The sequence below is a fragment of the Ambystoma mexicanum genome, chromosome 3q, assembly GCF_040938575.1.
Source record: "Ambystoma mexicanum isolate Mex_15411 chromosome 3q, UKY_AmexF1_1, whole genome shotgun sequence".
Taxonomy (NCBI): Eukaryota; Metazoa; Chordata; class Amphibia; order Caudata; family Ambystomatidae; genus Ambystoma; species Ambystoma mexicanum.
The window spans coordinates 302390232-302412655 of NC_090926.1; the positions used below are offsets into that span (position 1 = coordinate 302390232).

Here is a 22424-nt window from a genome sequence, read left to right on the forward strand (position 1 = left end):
AACTGCGACAGGATCAAGTAGATCGACTCTTCCAACGATGGGGCAAACCCCAGATCGACCTGTTCGCGACGGCGACGAACTCCAAGTGCCAGAGGTTCGCCAGCAGGTTCCCACAGCTGAGGAGCATGAGCGATGCTTTCTCGTTATCTTGGGACGGCCTGTTTCTATACACGTTCCCTCCGTTGCTGTTGCTGCTCCGCCTCATCGGCCAGCTCAAGATGTCCAGGTGCAGGATGATCCTCGTCGCACTGGCGTGGCCGAGGCAGATCTGGTTCCCGGACCTTCTGGACTTGTCAACGTCCCCGCCAGTCAGGCTGCCGGCGGACGCGGATCTTCTCTACAGAGAAGGAGGCGCGATTCTACACCACGACCCACAGTCGCTGAACTTGCAGGCCTAGCTCCTTCAGCGCTAGAGTTTGGGGGGGGGTACGATATCCCGGCTGATTGCAGAGAGTTTCTTGCAAAGGCTAGGGCGTCCTCAACTCTCAAGTGTTACGGTCATAAATGAAAGAGGTTCTCTGTCTGGTGCCGTGCACAGAAGATTAACCCTCTGCGGATTACGGCCCCTCAAGTGCTGCCGTACTTACTGTCGCTGGCCAAGGCTGGACTGGCTCACGCCCCCATTAAAATCTGGCATGGATTCACATGCAAACCCTCCCACCTACCCCTCTGCGGCTCTTCACTTGGTCATACTGCCACTTGGCGTGCTACCAAATCTAAGGATGGCTGCCAGAAGCAGGGCTTAGGGAGAGGGCAGTCATTGGCTGGGGGCAGTATGACCCAGAGATCAGTGATTGGTTACTACTAAGAAAGACAGATCAGAAATGAAACTGATACTGATTTTTTTCTTTACCGAGGATTCCCAGCCTGACGACAGGGAATATTCATGAGCATGTGAATCCATGCCAGACCCATGCTGGAGAACAACAGTTACAGGTAAGTAACTTGTTCCTTCCTCTCTTGCTGTGTTCTTCTGAAGTGTTGGGATCTGCTTCAATTTATGCTCTGCCTTTCTCTCCCTTTTAAACCGAATTATTAGAGTGCCATCTGCGTTAAGCGCTCACTGCTGTCTGAAAATAAGTGGTGCTTTACTTAAGACTTGTCTAATATTCTTTTAAGGGAGTGTATATACTTTAGTGACTGTGTTTTTGAGCTTGCTTGATATTAGTGCCAGAGTGTTTTTATAGATGTGTTTTAAAATATGGGTGGTGCAGACTGCTACCAATTGGGTTTACTGCTAACACCTGTGGTCTTAAACTTTTTGCAGCGGTCCCTAAGGGAATGCACAGGTTTCTGCCTAACATGATGTGATGGCGGTGTTGCTGTCGGCAAGTCTCAATACCGTTGCCATTGGAATACATTGTGCGACTGGTGCAGAGAAAATAAACTTTATCCTATTCATTTTATGACTCTGGATGTCCTTCCCTTTTTGCTTTCATTAGCACACACACATCTTCAGGTTGGAACCATTAAGGGTTATCTGGCAGCACTCTCAATCTTTAAGCACCTGTCCGAGGAATGCTCCTACTTCAAGATACCACTGGTTACCTAGTGTCTAAAAGGGCTCACAAACGTGTTCCCACCATAGACTTTTCAGGTTTGGACCTTAACTTGGTTTTGAAGTTTGATGTGTGCTCCATTTGAACCCTTGCACACATGCCCGTTGAGGTTGTTGACCATTAAGACAGTACTATTGGTTGCTTTAACATCTGCACGTAGAGTGAGCGAGTTGCAGGCACTTTCTTCCAAGCCACCCTTTACTATATTCCATATGGACAGGGTTGTGTTGAGGGTGAAACCCTCCTTCCTACCTAAGGTAGTTTTGGAATTTCACTGTCAGAAAATTGTGCTGCCAGCCTTCTACCCGCCTCTGCATCCTAGTAAGCAAGATTAAGAGGAGAGGCTCCATAGGTTGGAACCTAGGAGAGCATTAAGCTTTTATACTTCCAGAATGCCCAAGGTGAGAGTGGACGACCACCTCTTTGTGGGGTATACATTACACAAGCTAGGCCGGGCTGTTTCTAAACAGACCTTGTCTAGGTGGATCAACCTCACTATTTCTGAATGCTAGAGCTTGGGAGGCAAGAACCCTCCTGAGGGCTTGCATGCTCATTCCACCAGAGGCATGGCCAAGTCGACATCCCTGCAAAGGGATGGCCCTATTAGCAACATCTGTGATGTTGCAATGTGGTCATCGATACAAAAGTTTACGAAGCATTATTTTCTGGATACTTCCCGTGCTCAGGATGTTGTTTTTGGTAAGGCAGTACTTTACTATGCCCTTTAGAAACAAATGTCTACATTCTTCACCCTCCACCTATCACAGATACTGCTTTGGGAGTCTGTCAAAGATGAGGAACGCAATCCATTCGAAGAACAAGTTACTTATCCCTGGTAATGTTCTTTCAACTAGATGTTCCTCCAACATATTCCTCATCACCTTCCCAACCTATCCCTCTGTAGAATTTCCCATGCTATTTCAGCTTTCATTCCAATAAGGCGGACTATGGTCCGGGCCGCATAATGGGCATATCTGCTGCACGTGGAGGGGAAAAACATAACTGGGCCAACGGGTGCCATTGTGCTACTTAGAACATCCGATGACGTGCCCCTCGACGGAGGCCTTAGTGGGACATCGACTCACCGCAGGGTACCCTCTGCCGAAAAGTTTCCAAAGCTGGGCACTAAATGTCAAAGATGAGGAATACCTTGGAGGAACATTCAGTTGAAAGAAAATTACCAGGGGTAAGTTACTTGCTGTTCTTCCCCAATATCATCTGTGGTCCGATTGAAACATTTGAAGAGCTGACTACAGTCTTACATCCGAAATGTAGAAATGTAAACTACCTTCAATCAAAAGCACTTGCAAACCTCAAGACAGACAACTCTATAGTTATTCGTCCATCGGACAGAGGTGGCAATATAGTTATGGACAGTGTGAAATACAAAAAGGAGGCAGCTAGACAATTGAACAATGTTGAATGTTATGAAAAAGTGGATAAATCAATTTCGAATTATATTAATCTAGTTTATTTTACTGCTTTGCCAATGGTGTGATCTTGAGTTGATAGATGACTAGTATTTCTTCTTGAAAACGAGCCACCCTGTGTCACCCCTCATATATTTCAACCCTAAAATTCACAAAAGTCTGGCAGATCCCCAAGGGCGTCCAATTGTGTCCTTGATTGGCAGTCTACTTGACAATGCATCTAAATGTCAGGATCATTTCTTCCTGTCCTTTGTTCTAAGCTTAAGTTCATATATCTGTGATACTTCGGACCTACTAACCAAACTGAGTGAAGTCAATTGGGAATCGCGTTATTTTTTGGTTTCCCTAGTTGTGGTTTCCCTTTGTACAGCTATTAAACACTGATATGGTCTCAATGCTTGTTGCTTCTACTTAGATAGATCAGTCAGTTATCGACAACATAATGGTATGCCTCTGGGCATGCTTCAATTCTGTTTGCAACATAACTTTTCTTTATGAAGATCAAATCTATAAACAAATCCAAGGTATGGCCATGGTGTCTGAAATGGCACCCGCCTATGCCAACCTATATATGGGATGGTGGGAAACCAAAGTAACTTGGAGAGAGGAACTGGAGCACTTTACTCAACGGATAGTAATGTGGCATCGGTTTATAGATCTGTTCCTCATATGGGATGGAACAGAAGCTGAGCTCCATGAATACGTCAGCATCCATAATCACAAAATGCTGAATCTTGAGCTCACTACAATGATCAGTAAATCTGAATTAATCTATTGGATGTAAAATTGCAGGTAATGATAACTTACTTAAATCCAGCCTATTTAGAAAAATACCAGCTCCAATTCCACTCTACATGCGACAATCTTATCACCCAACTGCACTCAAGAAATCTCTACCTTATGGGGAATTTCTGAGAGCCAAACGGATATGCAGCAGGGATACCTATTTTCAAACAGAAGCTAAACGCATTGGCCATAGATTTGTGAATGGAGGCTATGCCAGAAGCATAGTGGCAGAATGCTTAGGCAAAGCTGAACTGCTAACTAGAACAGACGTGTTTTAAACCGGGGGTTAAAACCACAGATGAGATTAGATTTATAACTGGCTTCGACCATCAAGCTAAAGAAATCAAATCTATTATGCACAAACACTGGAAGGTGCTCATGACAGACACGGATCTCAGGAGAGTATTAGGCCCTACACCCAGCGTTACTTAGCGGAAAGCACCCATTTTAAAGAACATTCTATGTCACAGTATGGTTGTAGTAGAGAATGAAACGCAGAACAAATTCATGGTTAACAATCAAGATGTTGGGTTTAAGAAATGTTTGAATTGCAAAATGTCCGATTTTATTTCTAGAAAACCATTTGTCAGCTCCAACGGAATGACAGGGACATACAAACCTAGAATTACCAAATTTGTGGTGTATGGCATCACTTGCAGTTGTGGCTTGCACTATATAGGTTCCACCACAGGATCTTTGAGGCTGCGCATTTTGTAACGCTACAGAGCCATAAAGAAATGGAGATTTGACATATCCTTTGACGGCACATATTTTGAAAAAACACAAAGGAAATGTAAAGAAATGCAATTTCTAAGCCTGGCGCATATACCGCAACATAAAAGGCAGGGTAATGGAGAATTAAGATTGCGCCAATTAGAAGCCACTTTAATGTGCAAATTCAATACTTTCAAACCTCAAGATTTGAATATAGACACAGAAATGTAGGTCTTTTTGAACCAATAATGATCCTTCTTGCCCTTGATCTGTTGGTCAACTTATAGACAACTTCCCAGGGAAGTATATTACTTTGAGAAATAGGTATGCGGCTTCCATTTGACCAATAGATTTTGTGTTGGTCTTTCTTTCTTATTTTCTTCCCTTTACTGCTATAGGCCTTCCCAACCCCCCTCTTTTTCCCTTTCTTTTATTTGTTTAGTCATGCGATTGAGCCACATCTGCACCTGCACTTTATATTTTTCATCTTGATTCTGATACGCTTTGATGTTGCAGGTTTGCACAGCATATTTTTGAACAATGTGATGCATGTATTTGCATTTTCATCTTGTATCTTTGTGAAGATATATTTTAATGTAGCAGACGTGCACAGCATCAATTTGCAATATGGTGTTCTTCAGTACTGAACTTGCATTAGCACTTTATGAATTTATCTTTCATCTTTGCTCTGTGTTCTGAAATTGCAGTCTTGCACAGCATATATTTGCACAATGTGTGCTACCTGTATTTTCTCTTACCTTTTTGTCAAGATAAATTTTAATGTTGCAGGCTTTCACCATGGTGGTGTTCAGAACTGAATTTGCATTAGCACTTTATGTATGTTGAGTAGCTATTTGATCAGCAATTGTATGCAACAAGTTTTGACTTTGTTTTTTTACCTGATAATAGTCGTATGGACGGTTGTATGCATTTGCTCTTTAATATTACTTGTGAGAGACACATGTAACCTCTATGTTCACATGTGCCTTGGTACTGAATTAAGATGTTCTACTGACAGTGCAACTGAGTGACACACAAAATGGTGCTCAATATGAATGGTCAATACTTTCATGATCACTGATGCTATTACCTTGCACTGATTTGTATGCTCAATAGTATTGGTCTTTTATCATGATAGATTCACTGTCTCTATGTTGCGGAGCATAGTGCTTCGCCCAACAGAAATTATTTGAACTCTAGGCCACTTGTGCCTCGAGTGGTATGAGCGAGCTCTACAAGTTGATTGGGACTCAGTCTGTAATTAGACTGTACATTTTAGCGAAATACAGCTGCTGCTGTTGTCTGCTCGTGCATAACACTTCATTTGGGGTGTAGTGATGGAATTTATGCTGATCCCAACAGCACACATGTATATAACGACAGCGCAATCGCGCTATTAACCTCCGATATAATGAATATAGATATCCTGGGTGGGGGGGGGGGGGGAGGGAGTGGCGGCTGAAGCTCTCGCCGCCCTGTGTTTTAGGTTAGGTTACACAGAACTGCTACACTGCATGTAGGGGTCATGTGCACCACCTCACACACGGGATGTTGGGGGCAGTCTGCCACTCAAACCAGCGTTCTAAAACTCAGAGGGATTCGCAAACATGTATCTTACTAGCCTGAAGAAGCTCGTGACCCTAGCGGAACGCGTGGCGTTTTCCACCCGGATGGGTGAGTGTTTTATCCATATGTTCTGCCTTTATTGGTGAACTTGTATTTTTTGCCTATTGTTATGATGCACATTTTATTTAAATGAAGCATTCTTTAACACAGCAAGGACATGAGTGCTTGGGTTTTTGATATTTTTTCCTTGAGGGTTTATTGAAAATTCTGAACCCCTGGTTATGTATTGTAGCTATATTGTGGAGCTTGGCCAACTCGTACCCTTAACTACCAGCTACAAATATCAGGCAGAGTGCATATTGGCTAATCTTGTGTTCGCTCTCCCCCACCCTCCCCCCTCTCATTACAGTTGTTTTCGAAACAAACTCGAAAAGGCAGTCGACGGGGCATGCCAGTAATACTATCCCTAGTGTGACGTCCACTGTACCCATGGTCCTTCACGCGTCTAGGTCCCTCAGATTGTTTTTTTCCGCCATCATGACGGACGCTTAATCGCAGAGTTTTTCGGCTGACACCATTTATTAATGATAAATTAGAGTTTGTTACTCCTGTCCTTTCTGTACACAGACTTTGACAACATCTTTGGCGGTGGAAAGGACTGTCGAACAAAGTCCTTGATTCGACGGAGCCTTTTGGCCTTGGAAGGTCGCACCGGCCCTCTGCCCTAAGAGTAGGGGGATGGACATTAGAGAAAGCATTTTTCCCCTTTACATGCTTTTTTTTGCCTGGCTGCCATTTCTTTTAACTATGGAAAACACTCAATTTAAATTCTGCCCTAGTTGTAATAAGAAGTTCCCCTGCGTAGATAAGCACCGGGTGTACAATCTTTGTCTAGCACAGCATCACGACGAGGGGCATTGTCGAGTCTGCAAGCTCTTCAAACCAAAGACACACCAGGACCGAAAGACAAAGCGCTGGGCCCATCACGCCGTGCAGGCAGTGGCTGCCATGGATGTGGAGGGAGCTGACAGTGTCGCGGTCTTTACAGACAGCAAAGGTGACTGGGAACGGTTAGATTCCCAAGTGCAAGCTCCCGACCCCCAGAGGCAGGCGGCTCTGTTATGGGGGCGATACCTGGCGGCAGTAGCACTCGCACTACCCCAACACTAAGCACATGGCCAAGGGGCAAGAATCGACACCAACTTCGACCAAACACTGTCACACGGCGTCAAGGGGGAGGTCACCAAATCCCTGTCCTTTGAGCACTCCAAGTCCCGATCGCCTCACGACAGGTCCCGCAAGTCGAAAGATAAATCAAACTCTGTATCCAAACCCTCTGCTGAACGTCGGAAGATGAGGCTTCCGCCCGCTCCACTGCCGAAATTCGACACACCCATTCAGACGTCCAAAAGCACCAAGAGCTCTGGTTTAGCCCACTTAGTGAAAAAGCATATCCCTGAAACCCTCCTTAAAGCTAATGCTTAAACACTCATTCAAGAGTCAATCTCGCAGAGAGAAGTCTAGCAAGGAGAAACCTAATTCGGCTCACAGGGAAAAACAATTTGTCTGGTGGAAAGGACCTTAACAGAGGCATTGAAAAAAAGGGACAGTCTATACCTCAGGCCCAGTCTACACCTCAGACAGATTACACCTCAATACCCTGCAGTCGTACCAAGTTCAGCCACAATGACCACTGAAGACATTGACCGGGTTATGACAAGGATGACATTTATGTCTAACCTCTTTGAGAATAACCCCCAGGCAATCCAACTCCTCCAACTACTGAAGCATCGTCCTCCCAGCCCCCAGCTAAGAGGCCATGACCTGACACCCAACCTATTTCACCTCAAGTGGACCCACGCCATTGTTATCTATATGATCTTAAAACAGACACTGAGGACAATGAAACCATACAAGAGACAGACAATTATTATGATGAAGAGGATATGTACAACTTACCCTCTACAGTTAACCAAGACGCACCAGTGGCTGATTCACCAGTTGACTATCAGCCGCTGTATAATGATATGCTCATGAAGGCAGCTGAGCACTTGCAAATCAAGATCCAAGAGACTTGGCTCGAAAAAGATTTTGTGGAAGATATATTGGGGGACCGGAAAGCCGCCACCCAATTTATTCCAGTCTTTCAGTCCATCCAAAAGAGGATACAACCTTCTCTGAAGACCCCGAACCAAACCCGGGCAGTCAACCCACATGTTGAAAAACTCTTCCGTCCTGCACCATCGGACCCACTTTATATCAGGGGGCCAGCTAAAACCGGACTCTTGTTGTAACCACAACTCAAAGGGGGCCGGAACACCTTTAGCCTCATCGGAATCGCCCCCAATAAGGATAGTCAAAAACCTTTGGGGAGAAAGGTGGCCACTTCAGCAGCCTTCCAAACAAGGATTGCGAACACCACAACACTACTGGCAAGCTGCACCTGCCACAAGTTGGACGACGTGGCAACACTAATGGCTTCAGCTCGTGAACCCCTCATATCACAACTGGCCCTGGTAGCAACCGATGGAAAGGCAGTAACCAGCTGCATCTTAAACAACTTCGATGCTGTAGACATTGTGGGCAGGATCATTGCCTACGGTACCATCATTCAACGCCATGCATGGTTACGCCAGTCTGGTTTCAAACCTGAAACACAGGCAACACTCCTTAACATGCCGGTGGAATCCAGCGTCCTTTTTGGGAAGGCCATGGAGGATGCCTTGAAATCTGCCAAGGAGGAATATGATACTTTAAAATCTCTAGGCCAGCTAACCAAAAGCCTCCGGGCCAAAGAGGCAGAAGCAATTTCCGTCGATTTCGTGGTCAAAGCTCAGGTTATGGACAAGGTCAAGGCTCATCCTGGGAGAACAACCAGGGACAAGCCTCGCAGGGGTTCCAAAGAACCCAGCAGCAATCTCTTGGCCAGGGGAGGCCCTCCACATCCAGAGGTGGAGAGACACCTCCTAAACAATGACAAACCGCTTCAGGTCCCCTTCCATTCCTCTCCAGTAGAAAGGCATATTTCACACTTCACCCACGCATGGGAGGGACTCGCCACAGACGTGGGTGCTATCGACCGTCGTAGGGGGTGGGGAGGGTGGGGTTTTGCGTGGAGCTAATTCAACAATCTTCCAACCATCCACCGCGACAAAGAACCACCACGAAGGAAGAGCAGCTCATACTTCTCAAGGAGGTCACAGAGCTGTTACTCAAGGACGCCATAGAAATCATCCTAGCGAACAAGGTAAACAAGGGTACTCTTACGTCCCGTCCCCTTTCCTCTATACTACATGGGCGTCCCTTCCAAGGGCAGAGACAGAACTTTTTACACCAGAAAAAAACCTTCTTCCACTTTAAAGTTAGAGGCACGCAGGGGTGCGGGCCAGAGAAGCGTGCACTGCCCTGACTCTGCCCTCTGGCACCACACCCCAGTCCCCTTTTCCACGCTGACAGGAAACGGGCCGAATTCACCAGCGCTTCTGGGTTTGGTTTCAGCATGTAATTTCACGCGCGGATACGTCTTTTTTTTATCATTCAGGTATTCGGTCCTCACTCGCCACGCTCCTCCCTGACGCATGTGGACTTCCACAGGGTTCAGCAGGTGTCCATCCTGCAACAGGCTCTTCACAACTTCAGACCCCAGGCCCTCTGCCTATGTTGCCTTGGCCCACACCACGGTTGGCAAGCTTGTACAGCGTGTGGCTCGCTGTCATCGAAAGCGCTGAAGAACAGACTAGCCAGGTGGAGGGAGCTCTTCCAGAAGTCTCCTCCAGAGGACCTTAAGAACTTTGTCATACAGCAAGCCAGGGCCAAGGAGGGGCTGCTATTTTCTATCACACCCCACAAAGGAGACTCCTTTCCAAGTACTCTCCCTCGTGGGAGGGACCGTTGAGGTTCTTGTAGCAGCACGTGCACCGAGGCTGCTGCAGCAACTGGCCTTCGGGCCGAGTGATCCTCTGATCCTCCCGGGGGCGGTGTTGAGGGACCAGAAGGTTCTTGTACCGGATTATCATCTGAGGGGCTCCGCCCTTGTACCGGCAATATGGCCAAGAGGCTATGCCCTAGTACCAGCAATACGTCCGAGGAGGCGCCTAAATGCAGCTGTACAGACCCCCGGGTCGAGGGTGTCTCACCTAACAGGCCTAGGCCTGAGGAGCAGGGTAGGACTCGTGATCAACACACAAGTCCTGGAGGAGGCTGGGCCCAGCGAGCCGAGCAGGCACGTCGCCAAGATGGCGACAGCGCCAGACAGAGGCACCCGTCCGACGCCATTCGAGGAGTTCTGGGAAGAAGGAATATTAAGGTGGGACTGGCCTCAACGAGGTATGTGGCCTACAGCCTATCCTTCTTATGCACTGGGCAGCTTCCCACTGTGTCCATACGGGCAGGGTATGCAGCGACTCCAGCAGCCCCCGCCTACCCCTGTCGGTGCCCCCTACCACCTCTCAGTCCAGTGAAGAGGGGTGCTTTGAGAGCTTCCTTGGGCTCCTGAAGTCACCTCGGATGGGGGGTTATCCTCAAGGACGCTATCGGGGAAGTCCTCCCGACTATGCTAGCGGCACCACAAGTGCCTCCGCCGCACCCCGGGTGCAGTTGCTGCCTCCGGCCCCGGTGCAGCCGCTGCCTCCGACTCCTCAGGCGGTTCTGTACCAGCCTCCGCCGCCTCCTCAGCCTCCGGCTGCAGTCACTGTACCCCAGCATCTGGCTCCAGCTGTTCCTTCGCAGGACACAGATGAGGAGGATCCGGACGTGCCATCCTCGGCCAGGTCCTTCCACTAATGTCTTGCTGGGCTGGCGGAGTACCTGGGCCTACCCTAACCTGAAGTTGAGCAGCCAGCAGAGGGGGTTCTGGCTGAAGTCCTCACGTGGTGCCCCTCTACCAATTTGGGGATTCCTCTGCAGACCAAGACGGGTTGGCTGAAGCCCCACTCGTACAGGCAGATGGAGGGGATACACTCTTGCTCTCAGCCCATCCTCAGCCACACTCCTCTGTGATCGCTGCGGCATCACTATACTCCAAGCTTCAGTCATCCTCAGCCTCCTCTGCAGCGCTGCTAGTCAAGGAGAAGCTCTTGGAGGCATACAGGAAGAAACTCTATTCCAACACGTCCTTGCACCTTTGTCAGGCCAACACCGATGCCATGCTGGCTGCCGCTAACCAATGGTTATGGCGGGAAATTGCAGACTTCCTCCCGGAACTCCCTATGCAGAGCCAATCGCGTTTTAAGGCGGGCCGGCTGTGGCCAAGCTGGTGGCACAGGACCTCATTGAATCCACCGTGGCCCATATTGACACCTCTGGCCGCGGCATGACACGTCCCTTTGGGTCCACGTGTCCCCAGTGGGGGGGGGGGGGGCAGGCTCGCTCTCAATGCACATTTCTGGCGCCAGAATTTGGCGAACCCCTGGATCGTCTCTGTAGTATCCACGGGGTACCGCCTAACCAGCTTCTGCTCCCTCCTCCCCTCCGTCAGGTTGGGACAGCAACTCTTCTGGCGCGATCCAGTCGCTCGTAGAGCCAGTCAGTGGAGGAAGCCCCAGCCTCCCAGCAAGGCTTGGCCTTTTACTCCAGGATTTTCGCCATTCAGAAGAAAACCTAGCCGCGCCGGAGAGTTAAGCTGGACCTTTCCAGCCTCAACGTCGCCTTACCTTACAAAAATTGAAGATGGTTACGTGTACCTACACGTCACCATTTGGCAGCCCCATCGTTCTTTCCTACGGTTCAGGATCCTGGGCTACCATTTTCAATACAAGGTACTTCCCTTAGGCCTCTATTCGACCCCCAAGGTCTTACCAGACTCATGAATACAGTGGCTGCCCCCCTCGGAGCGCAGGGCCTCCACATCTACCCATACCTCGACGACTGGCTCGTCAGAGCTACATCTCCAGAAGCGGTTCACCACTCCTCCCATGCCCTTATGGACACACTGCACGATCTGGGCTTCTCACTCAATCTCAAAAAGTTGCATCTGCAGCCCACACAGACTGACATTCTTGGGCCTCATCTAGGACACAGTCTCCGAGAAGGTATTTCCGTCAGAATACAATATCTCGGCCATCAAGACAGCCACCTCCCACTTCCTCAGCAGAGAGGTGACCTCAGCATGGTGGTACCAGCATCTCCTAGGGCACTTAGCAGCGGTCCCATTAGCCGTTCCACACGAGACTGAGGATGAGGAGGATTCAGCAGCACTTTGCGGCCTCATGGAACCAGGAGCAGGGCTCCCTATCTGAGATGATCAATGTTCCTCCAGGGCTCCACCCGGACCTACCATGGTGGTGCAGGGACTGCAACCTATGGACAGGCAAGCCCTTTCGGCCGCCCACCCCGCAGGCCACCATCACCACAGACTCCTCCCTCGAGGACTGGGGAGCCACCCTGGGCGATCTCTTGGTCCACAGCACCTGGGCTCGACCGGAGCAGTTATAACACATCAATTGGTTAGTGCTGAACGCCATCTGGCTAGCGCTCAGAGCGTTCCTACCACTTCTCAGGGGCAAGGTTGTCCTCATCCAGGCAGACAACTCGACCAGCATGTAATACGTCAACATGCTGGGAGGAACCAGATCCCCTCCTATGTGCAGACTGGCAATCGGCATGTGGGAGTGGGCCCTGGAACATCTACCTAATGGCAGTCCACCGCCCGGGGGAATCAAACCAGGAGGCAGACTGGCTCAGCAGGTTGGGAGCGGGCAGCTAAACGACCTCGTTAGTCAGATCTTCAACAGGTGGGGTCATCCCCAGGTGGATCTCTGACACCTGGCACAACAAGAAGTGCCCTCAGTTCACCTCCTGGCAGGAACAGGGTCCCGGATCCCTGGGTGACGCATTTCGGCTTCAGTGTGATGGCTTACGCCTTCCCTCCCATTCCGCTGATTCAGTGATTTGCAAGATCAAGGAGTCTCACCAACTCAACACTATTCTAATAGCTTCATGGTGGCCGGCCAGGCCATGGTTTTCGGAGCTGCTCAGCCTCTTGGAGGTGCCTCCCGATGGGCCTAGCACATCTTCTGGCGCAGCAAGGGGAGGCGGGGGCAGGGTCATCCACCCGGCCTCAAACCCGCCCTTACAGCGTGGTGCCTGAGCAGGTAACGCCGCAGCCACCTACCGTACATACCTCGCAGCCATCGGGGTTTATAGGAACTCGGAGGAGGGGGATCTTCTCTTCCTCCAATCCTATCGTCAAACATTTGACGGGGCATCAAGAGGCTGCACCCCGTGTGGGACCTGGCGTACAAACCATTTGAACCAATGGCATCCGTGGACATCCGGCTAGTCACCATCAAGACAGCCTTACTGGTTGGCCTCGGCTCAGCGAAATCCAGGCGCTGGTCGCCTCGGTACCATATACTACCTTTCACAGGGACAAAGTAGTCCTGCGGACACACCCAGCATTTCTACCCAAGGTGCAGTCTGCTTTCCACTTCAACGAGGAAATAGTCCTTCCTACGTTTTTTGCTGTTCCAAAGGACAAAGCACAGAGTGCTGCTCTGCCTGGATGTCCGGCGTGCCCTGAAGTACTACTTGGACAGGACCAAGGGCTTCCGCAAATCGGATGCCCTGTTTATCACCTTCGGAGGCTCAAGACCAGGTCATTCCAGGCCATTCAGTTCATTCACTTCAGCCTTCGAGACCCTCGCTCTTTTGCTGGACTTAGGACAGTAGATTTAATGAGTGAGTGGGACTTTTTTCCTCCCGTGTGTTTTTACCTGGTTTGAATTTTGTGTTTTCAATATTTTTGGAGTCTGACGAACACAATAGGCATTAGCTTTTTGTATGGTGACACACTGCACCTTGACTGCAGTGTCACTGAGAAATCCTTCACGTTAAGGTTTAAATACATTTTTCTTGTGTGAACTGCAGTTCCCAAGAATAGTTAAGTGAAATTGACTTTACTTCCCTTTTCTCTTTGTACGTCCAGCACACATCTTATGTGGAGTGCTCAAGGCTTACCTAGTTGCCCATTATCCTTCTTTCCCATGTAACTTATTTTGCTACGCTCACTACTTTAAATGGCTGTTGGCAGTGGTTCAATTGTTCATACCATTGTGCTTTTCTGAAGCAGGCTGAACTTTCAGCTGCAGTACAGCAGCCGCCGTTGACCGTTTTGCCAAAATGGCACCTGTCGTCTTTTTTCGCCATTTTCTGCTTTTGAAGTCTTTCTTGGCTTTTACTCTGTGCGTTGAGCTCTCCATTTGTGTTGCCTTTGGCAGCTTTCAGCCCTGAAGCCCACCCCTGGCTGCAGTGTCTGGAAGGAAAGGATGTGAGGGAGGGTCCGAAACTCTTGTCATTTGTGTCGGAGTGTGCCTGATCGAAACCAGTCCCGATTGGCCGGGTGGCTCATCTGAAAGGCCAACCACCCTGCTGTGTGATTGACAGTCTAGGCTGTGCATGAATGGGAAATCTTGCTTAAAAGGTGATGTTCTTTGGACTACAGGCAGAGTGGACCACTGGAAGAAACATCTGAAGCAGAAATAGTGAAGAGCAGCCCACTGCAACCTCCTGGACCTTCAGTTGAAGCCCAGCTGCTGTGGTGACCCCCTTTTTCATCTCAACAGAGAAGCTCCAATGAAATGACTTCTCTCTTTGGGTTAGTGGGACCAACTAACCCCGAGACGAACTCCACTTGACGCCATCCCAGATTTGCTGTGCCTCTCAGTTGCTGCAGAATCCCAATGCCACCGGTCCAGTGTCCATATTAGAGTGCCCATAGTCTAGTGAAACGTCTGTTGCAGAACAAACCCGGCCAAAAGCTCCAGGAGCATCCCAAGGACACTCCAGTATCGGGAAATCCTGATCCAGAGTCCTCTCACCAGAGTGCAGGACCGGGGGAGCAAGGAAAGTCCAAACGGTGTCCAGTGTTCTGCATCAGTGCCGTCTGCGAAGTGCTGCTGAACCGAAGAAAACCCGTAGCTGCCGATGACCTTCCTGAGTACTGCTGCAGTAGCCTGCCAAACGTCCTCCCTCTTGTCCCCACGACTGAGGCTCAGGAACCATGGACTGCTTGGCTGTAGCAAGACTGAATCCAGCTTGACCCCTTTCTCCTAACCAAAGGTACCTTTTTGGGCTTGAGAGTACTTGCCTTCTTGCCTTTAGTAGTGCTGTTTCACTTAAGACTTGCACCTGCTTACTTTCTGAGTTCAAGTACCTTTACGCAGGCTTAACAGCTTGTACTTTTCTGAACTCTTAACTTTGCAAGACTTATCCAAGAAGTGCATCAGAACTATAGACTGTACAAATGACTTTGGCTGTCCTGGCTCCCTAAAGGCACTCTTCTAAACCCATGGACTTTGGTATTGCTTATCTCACCCCCCACGCACCCCCTCCCCAGCCCCCCAAATAGGTTGTGGCTTGTTACTGCTGGGAAAGGCTTACCTAGACTTCATTGGAGGATTCAGCTGTCCTCACATTTTTGAGAAACTGTTCGAACCTGTTCACTTCCCTTTCTGCAACCTAGATTCTACAAAGTATATTGGTGTAATATATAAATGCAAATACTATCCTTGTGATTGAAGTCAGCTCAGGGTGTAGGAGTAATGTATTAAGCATATCCAAAGATTATTCACTGGCTTTATTATGAAAAGTAATTTCAAAGTTTATTTGTATTGTTACAATACTTTGCCTTTTTAAAGCATGCTTATTTAAAAGTGATGTTAAATAACTATGACTTAAACCTTGAGTGTAAGTGTTACTTGGGTACTTGAATTTACAGATTGCATTTGTACAGCTGTACAGCTCACATTTACCCCTCTTGAGATAGGCCTGGCTGCTCAGTCACACGAACCACTTGTGTAGTACAGACTTATACCAAAAGGTGGTTTACCTAATACCAAGCAGATAAGTCTTGGGTAGTCTCACACAGTATGACTTGCACCAATTCTTAACTAAAACGCACCAACATTTTATTACAGGTTTGTTAACTTTTTAGCTTTTTCTTATTACAAATTTTACATTTCACCTAGTTTCTTTATATTATTTGTCACCACAACATGTACAAATAACATCTTCAAAATATCCTAAAGCTTTAGATTGGCAACCCAATGCGTTGTTGCTGATAGTTTTGCCTTTTTTGTGTGCCATTTTTGTCAAAAAAAGGAATATTGGTAGTTGGATTTGGGTATATATGGGGTATGATGGGTAGGGTAGTAACGGGTTAGTAACGGGGAGGGTTCCCTTGCTCTTTGCCACCAATAAAAAGCACCAACTAAGGCTACAGGGCATCTAGGCCCATATACCCATGGGCTGGCCTGAGCCAGCCCTCCAAACACACAGACATACAAAGGTTCTGGCAGCCAGCCAAATTGGGTTGGCCCTACAAACTGACAAACGGCCAGGCCCACCAACAGTGTATTTTGGCCTCTGTACGGATAGACACTGGCTTAAACTAGACAAAACCACTACTGCGGGTAGGACGGGGCTCAGTGAGCCCGTTTTGCACAATGGACATTTTAGGCCTTCCTTGTGGTTCCCCAAATAAATTAACAGCCCAAACACAAAATTATCGAAAGCAGGGCTTAAAAAATAAGTGTGAAGAAAAAACCACAAGTACTCCACTATTGCGGTTCAAATTGTAAATATATTGTTTGTTTTTCACATTTATTTTTTCATTAGTGCCAATGTTGGTAAATTCAAACTATAGGTAATTCAGAAGTTCATTACATTGTCGTTCACATCATTTTCTGGTTGGTTTCAATATTGGAAAAATTCTCTTCATTTTCCTTCACATCCAAAATGTCTCTTTAAATATCTTGATGTATTTATTTCATGTAGCTACTTGCCGTATGACCCTCTACACATGTTTCCCCATACTAAGGTTTCTATGGTTCCTCAGGAGGGATTGGGCTTCAATATGATACTAAAATAAAGGGAACAAGAGTGATGCTCAAATTAGTATCTCCAAATTACTTAACTTATTAAACCCTGATGCCATTAGATAATTGTGTTGTTGCGCTTACTCACTTGCGCTATGATGAGATTTGTTGTGCACTTCCTAAATTCATTGTAGTATTGCTGAATATAGCCAGTGTTTTGCCTTACCACGGATTACTCTGTAAGTTAAACACGAAAGTAATTTCTGTTTTAAATATCCCTTTACACTATCTATGGGGCACCGGGCGTTAAGAGGCGTACCTTAGTCTTTTGTAATTGATGATCCACGTTGTTGCAGCTTGATTTTGAGGAAGTGCAACGGATACGATTGTCCGATGTATTTCTCAAAATGGCCATCCTAAATACTGCGTCTGGGGCGTCAGGACGTGGCGTGATGACGTCACTATGCTCCAGATTCTGCGTTTCCTTCCGATCGCCATTTTTGATCGGATTTGATGCTATGGTGAACCCTATGGAAGAGTTTTGTACGTATTCTTTTAAGACACTTGACATTTGTATGACGCAGTGATGTATATTCTGTTTCCTGAGCATAGAAAGCGTATGGGACATATACAGATATTAATGGTAAATAAATCATTCTTATCCAGAGGTGATACATTGGATTGCATTAAACATTGAGAACAGTGTTTAGTTGTAAACGAAATGACCCATCTCTGTATCAAAGTTTAGGCCCGAATTACATTTTGAGAAGTACATCAGACCATCGTATCCGTTGTACTTCCTCAAAATCGAGCTGCAACAACGTGGATCATCAATTACAAAAGACTAAGGAAAGTGCCTTAGATAGTAACAAGTCTATGTAGAGGGATATTTAAAACCGAAATTCTTTTCGTGTTTAACTTGGAGTAATCCGTGGTAAGACAAAACACTGGCTATATTCAGCAATACTACAACGAACTTAGGAAGTGCACAACAAATCTTATCATAGCGCAAGTGAGTAAGAGCAACAACACTTATCTAATGGCATTAGGGTTTAATAAGTTAAGTAATTTGGGGATACTAATTTGAGCATCACTCTTGTTCCCTTTATTTTAGTATCATATTGAAGTCCAATCCCTCCTGAGGAACCATACAAACCTTAGTATGGGGAAACGCGTGTAGAGGGTCATACAGCAAGTAGCTACATAAGATAAATACATCAAGATATTTAAAGACACATTTTGGATGTGAAGGAAAATGAAGAGATTTTTTCCAATATTGAAACCAACCAGAAAATGATGTGAACGACAATGTAATGAACTTCTGAATTACCTAAAGTTTGAATCGCCAACAACCTAAAGTTTGAATCAATGTAAATGAAGATCAATTTACCAACATTGGCACTAATGAAAAAACAATGTGAAAAACAAACAATATATTTACAATTTGGAGCGCAATAGTGGATTACTTGTGGTTTTTCTTCATGTTTAACTCTGACATTGGACAGTCGCAATGTCTTAAGCTCCACATGCAGCAAGCAAATAGCGCACAATTTATACACTAAAGAAAAACAACCAAAAACCAAGGTAGCTTGCTAAAAGTTGCATCAGACTGAACCATTTTTTGAACAATTTTGAGCTCAAAAAATAAGTACCCCAATATCTACCGAGAAGCTATATTGGGCTACTAATGGGATAAACCAGCTTGCACCCCTGGTGTAGTCCAACCTAAATTACTGCTGTCATACAAGTTTTTGAAATCTCTTGAAACTGACTCAACAGTTTTGTTTTCAGTTCCTCTTCAGGGTTCTTGCATTTGTTTCATATAAGAAAACCATGCAAGAGCAAGTTGCCTAAGATTATTGTGTTTACCAGTGTACTTGTGTGGTTTTTTAAAAAGTTACTTCACTTTCTCAAATGGCATAATGTGTCATCGGTTTCTGTAAAATAAGGGGGTGCTACAGCTGTCTGTACTTGCTTTACAGTTTCCATACATTGTGACATGGTGTTAATGTAATGTCTAAGTCTCCCTATCAGAATTTAAATTGAAGTTTGAGTATCGTTCCATGGCTTTTAGACTGCCCAGTTATGTCTCCGTGCATGTGTAACTGCTTCTTTCATAATTTCAGAAATGTGAATACTGTACAAGGAATGGTGCTACCATTCAATGCTACTCGGATGGCTGTTTGCGGCTGTATCACTTCCCCTGTGCAGCAGCCAGTGGTTCTTTCCAGTCACTGAAGACATTGAAGCTGCTGTGTACAGAACATTTGGACCAGGCAATCTCAATCGGTAATTGATGATGGGCATACAGTTCTGTTTTCCTACTGTCAGTATTTCAGAAAAATATATTACCGGAGCAGATGACTAATAGCAAGCCCAGGACAGAATAAAAACACATCCAGACTAGGAGGGAGCCTAAACCAGGGAAGCATTGGATAATGTGGTAAACATCACTTGCAAGGGAGCTTTTGACTAATAGTGACTCATCTCTCTAGCTATTCCTTTGGGCCATACAAAGTTGGTTATGTAGAAGGCCCACAATTTGCCCAATATGGTAGCCCTTGCACTTTTTACTGACTTGCATGAGTTTAGGAATGTCCCCCTTCCCTGGCCACCCCTCGCCTCCCAGCCAGGCTTTATCCGAGAATGATTGAAAGAGTGGGTGGTGTTTTGCTCTTCCTTTAGAGTTCTTATGACATCTGGGCAGTGGTACCCCATAGTGCCCTAGACAGGCATACACCCTTTCTGCATACACCTCTCAAACTCCAAACCAAACACAACCAAAACCTACAGCACAACAAACCGCACAAACTTCACTACATTGCAACAACAAAACAAAAACACAGTCTTGCACAACAGTATACGACGACTACCGACTGCAAACACCCCAAGCCCAGCCAACGGACCCTCCTGGCTGAGGCCGCCAACAGCACATCACTGCTCTCTTGCACTTTTCCTGCTTCCTCCCACTAACTCAACCTCCCCTCTTTCAGAGCCGCCAGAGTGCCAGAGTGCCCCCTCCGGTGGCGATAGTGCACTGTACAAATGTCCTTTAACATTAACAGGGTATCACCACTGTGGTATTTGGCTAGGGTGGCGGTACCAGTTTTCTTTTGTGATATGTCTTCCACTTTTTAACAATTTCCTTGGCACTGGTTCGTTTTAACTCACTGCTTTATTCACAAAGTAGAGGTTGTTTACTTTTTAAAAAATATTTTCTTATTTTTTTGCCTCCAAAAACCTGACTGGTCGTAACTCCCTTGTCCCGCTTTTTATGTTTGGGAGGAAGTGACCATATTTGATCACTGGGGGCCTGTTTCGCAGGAATGTCACCGGCCTGAACTAAGTTTATAGTGGCAATGCTGGTGCCAGGATAGTATAGATTCCCTTTGTTTGTCTGTGTGAGCCCTTACCGAGTGCCTGGTTGTGCATGCATGCATGGTGGAGGGGTGAGGGGGGCAGCCTCTCTCGCATCCCTCCTCTGTATGTTGCAGGGTGTATATGAATGGGTGCAGTTTTCACTCCCTGCTTACTCTGTCAGCATAAGCAGACCACCTTAACCACTCTCCTTGTATACTGATGAAACTCCATTCCTACACTCCTGGAAAGTTTTCTGCCATGCAGAATGACCGAAGCAGAAGGAACAGACTGCAGTGCTGTTCCCTGAGCCACTTGGGGACAACTGGCTCACCTCTCCTGCTTGAATGCGAAGTCTCCCTGAACTGTGCTAGCATCTTCAGGTACAGAAATAGGAGCAACATTTGCACTGAAGAGACTGAGTTTCTTTATCCAAGGATATTGGGCAAGCGCCCTGGATCCAACACTCCCGACCATTCTTCAATGGCTGGCCCCTCCAATGTATCCCTGTGGGTGTATCTTGAATAGCCCTCTCACCCTGGAGTCTTAAGCTGACACCATCTTCAGAATGAAATCGTGAGCTTGAGAACTACTGACCGCAGTTTTTTCTTTGCCATTGTACTACTCTTAGACCCTTAACTCTGGCGACGCTGAATCTTCAATAATCATGCTGGCCAAGGATCTTGGGGTTCCTGCTGTACCAGTCTTGTTTTACTGGCACCCTTGGTTGTTACCAAACGTGCACAGGTGTTGTTTCTCTAAACCACCCGCTGCAGAGCAACTTCTTGGTATCTCGGTATTGCTCTCCCAACGGTCTGGTGCTGCTGGCGAGTTGTTCACTTGTTTTTCTTCAGCTGGATCTCCATCTGGGAGGTTCTCTCTTTGTTGCCAAGGGTCGTCTTTGGCCTTGACTCCACCAGAACTCCAGAAGCTGCTCCCTTTCTTACACTTTAAGAGAAAGATAACTCGATCAGCAAAGGCCTGTCCCAAAATCCTCTGAACTAGTTGCCCTTGATCACTTTAAATATGCTTGACTGACTTAGATTAGAAAAAAGTTGCACATGTGTCTGTAATTGCAGTTTTCTCTATTGGGAAAGCCTTTACTAAAATTCTCAGAACTCTTGTGCATGTGCTGCCTGTTAGTGTTGTATATTTGTTTTGTAAAGTTTACCTATTTTAATACAATGATTTCCCTTGCCTAATCCTATATAAAGAATATTTTTATTAAATCGTGTATATGAAATTTCTTATTTCTGGTTTGCAATATGTACTGTACTTGTTAACCTTCCCTCTCACCAAACAGTAAAGCCGGGTTGCACTATCGCACCGCCACTTGGCGAATCTTCTAAAACTCGAGGAATCTGTGATGAATCCTCGAAGTGGTCCCTTCTCGCCTAGGGAGCCACTTTGCATGAGGCCAGGCCGCTACACTGAAAATTCCTCTGGCAGTGGTACACCTCCCCCCCCCTCCAAGTTCCATTACCTGTGTAGAGTGGATAGTCCAACCCTTGCTAGAACCACTGAGACAAGGAGGTACTACTTGCCAGACGTAAGCTGGAAACTGGGATGAGGAACAGCGCAGAAAACTCAATAGTGATCATGTTTATACTGGTACGAGGTTGTGTGGAGCCATGAAGAGTGTCCTGTGGAACCAAAGTGAGCATACTAGTCTATACAGACCTTGTGGAAGCACAAAAACTAAAAAGGGACTTATGATCGTCTTGCCCTCCCTGGAGGAGCTAAAAGAGCAAGCATGAAGCGGACGAAAGACCAGCAAGGAGCTTGAGCAGGTCCAGGACTGAAGGACCAGACAGCGAGTGTGCGGACAGAGGCTCAGGTGCTCCTACAGCCTGGGAAGAGTGGAGAGAGAACTACGCCACCAAGAGAAAGATTGGTACTGCGGATCTGCTGCAGACGAAAGGAAGGCTCAGATCGCCACAAGAACCCTGCAGCAGAGTGCAGGCGCCCAGGAGGAGGCAGAACCCTCGCAGGCAAAGAATACAGGTACACAGGTTGCTGGAAAGGTGCTGGGGACCCAAGAAGATCGTGGCAAGCCAGAATGGGAGGGAGGAGCTTAGCATACAGGGTATGGCATGCTGACGGTTGTGAACAAACCTTGTTCACCTAACGGACCCTTACCGACTAACTTTGTTGTTCCCTCTCGGCCTATGGACCACCCATATGGACTCTGTTCTTGC

General features: G+C 46.9%; 1 protein-coding gene across 3 annotated transcripts in view; it reads left to right on the forward strand.

Annotated features, from left to right (window-relative positions):
* Window positions 1-22424, forward strand: part of KMT2D (lysine methyltransferase 2D) — a 2224302-nt gene that overhangs the window by 292858 nt on the left and 1909020 nt on the right. For all 3 annotated transcript variants that reach the window (XM_069653836.1, XM_069653837.1, XM_069653838.1), the window contains exon 6: window positions 18996-19158. In XM_069653836.1, the coding sequence (XP_069509937.1) occupies window positions 18996-19158 (163 nt within the window). The remainder of the gene's footprint in view (window positions 1-18995; window positions 19159-22424) is intronic.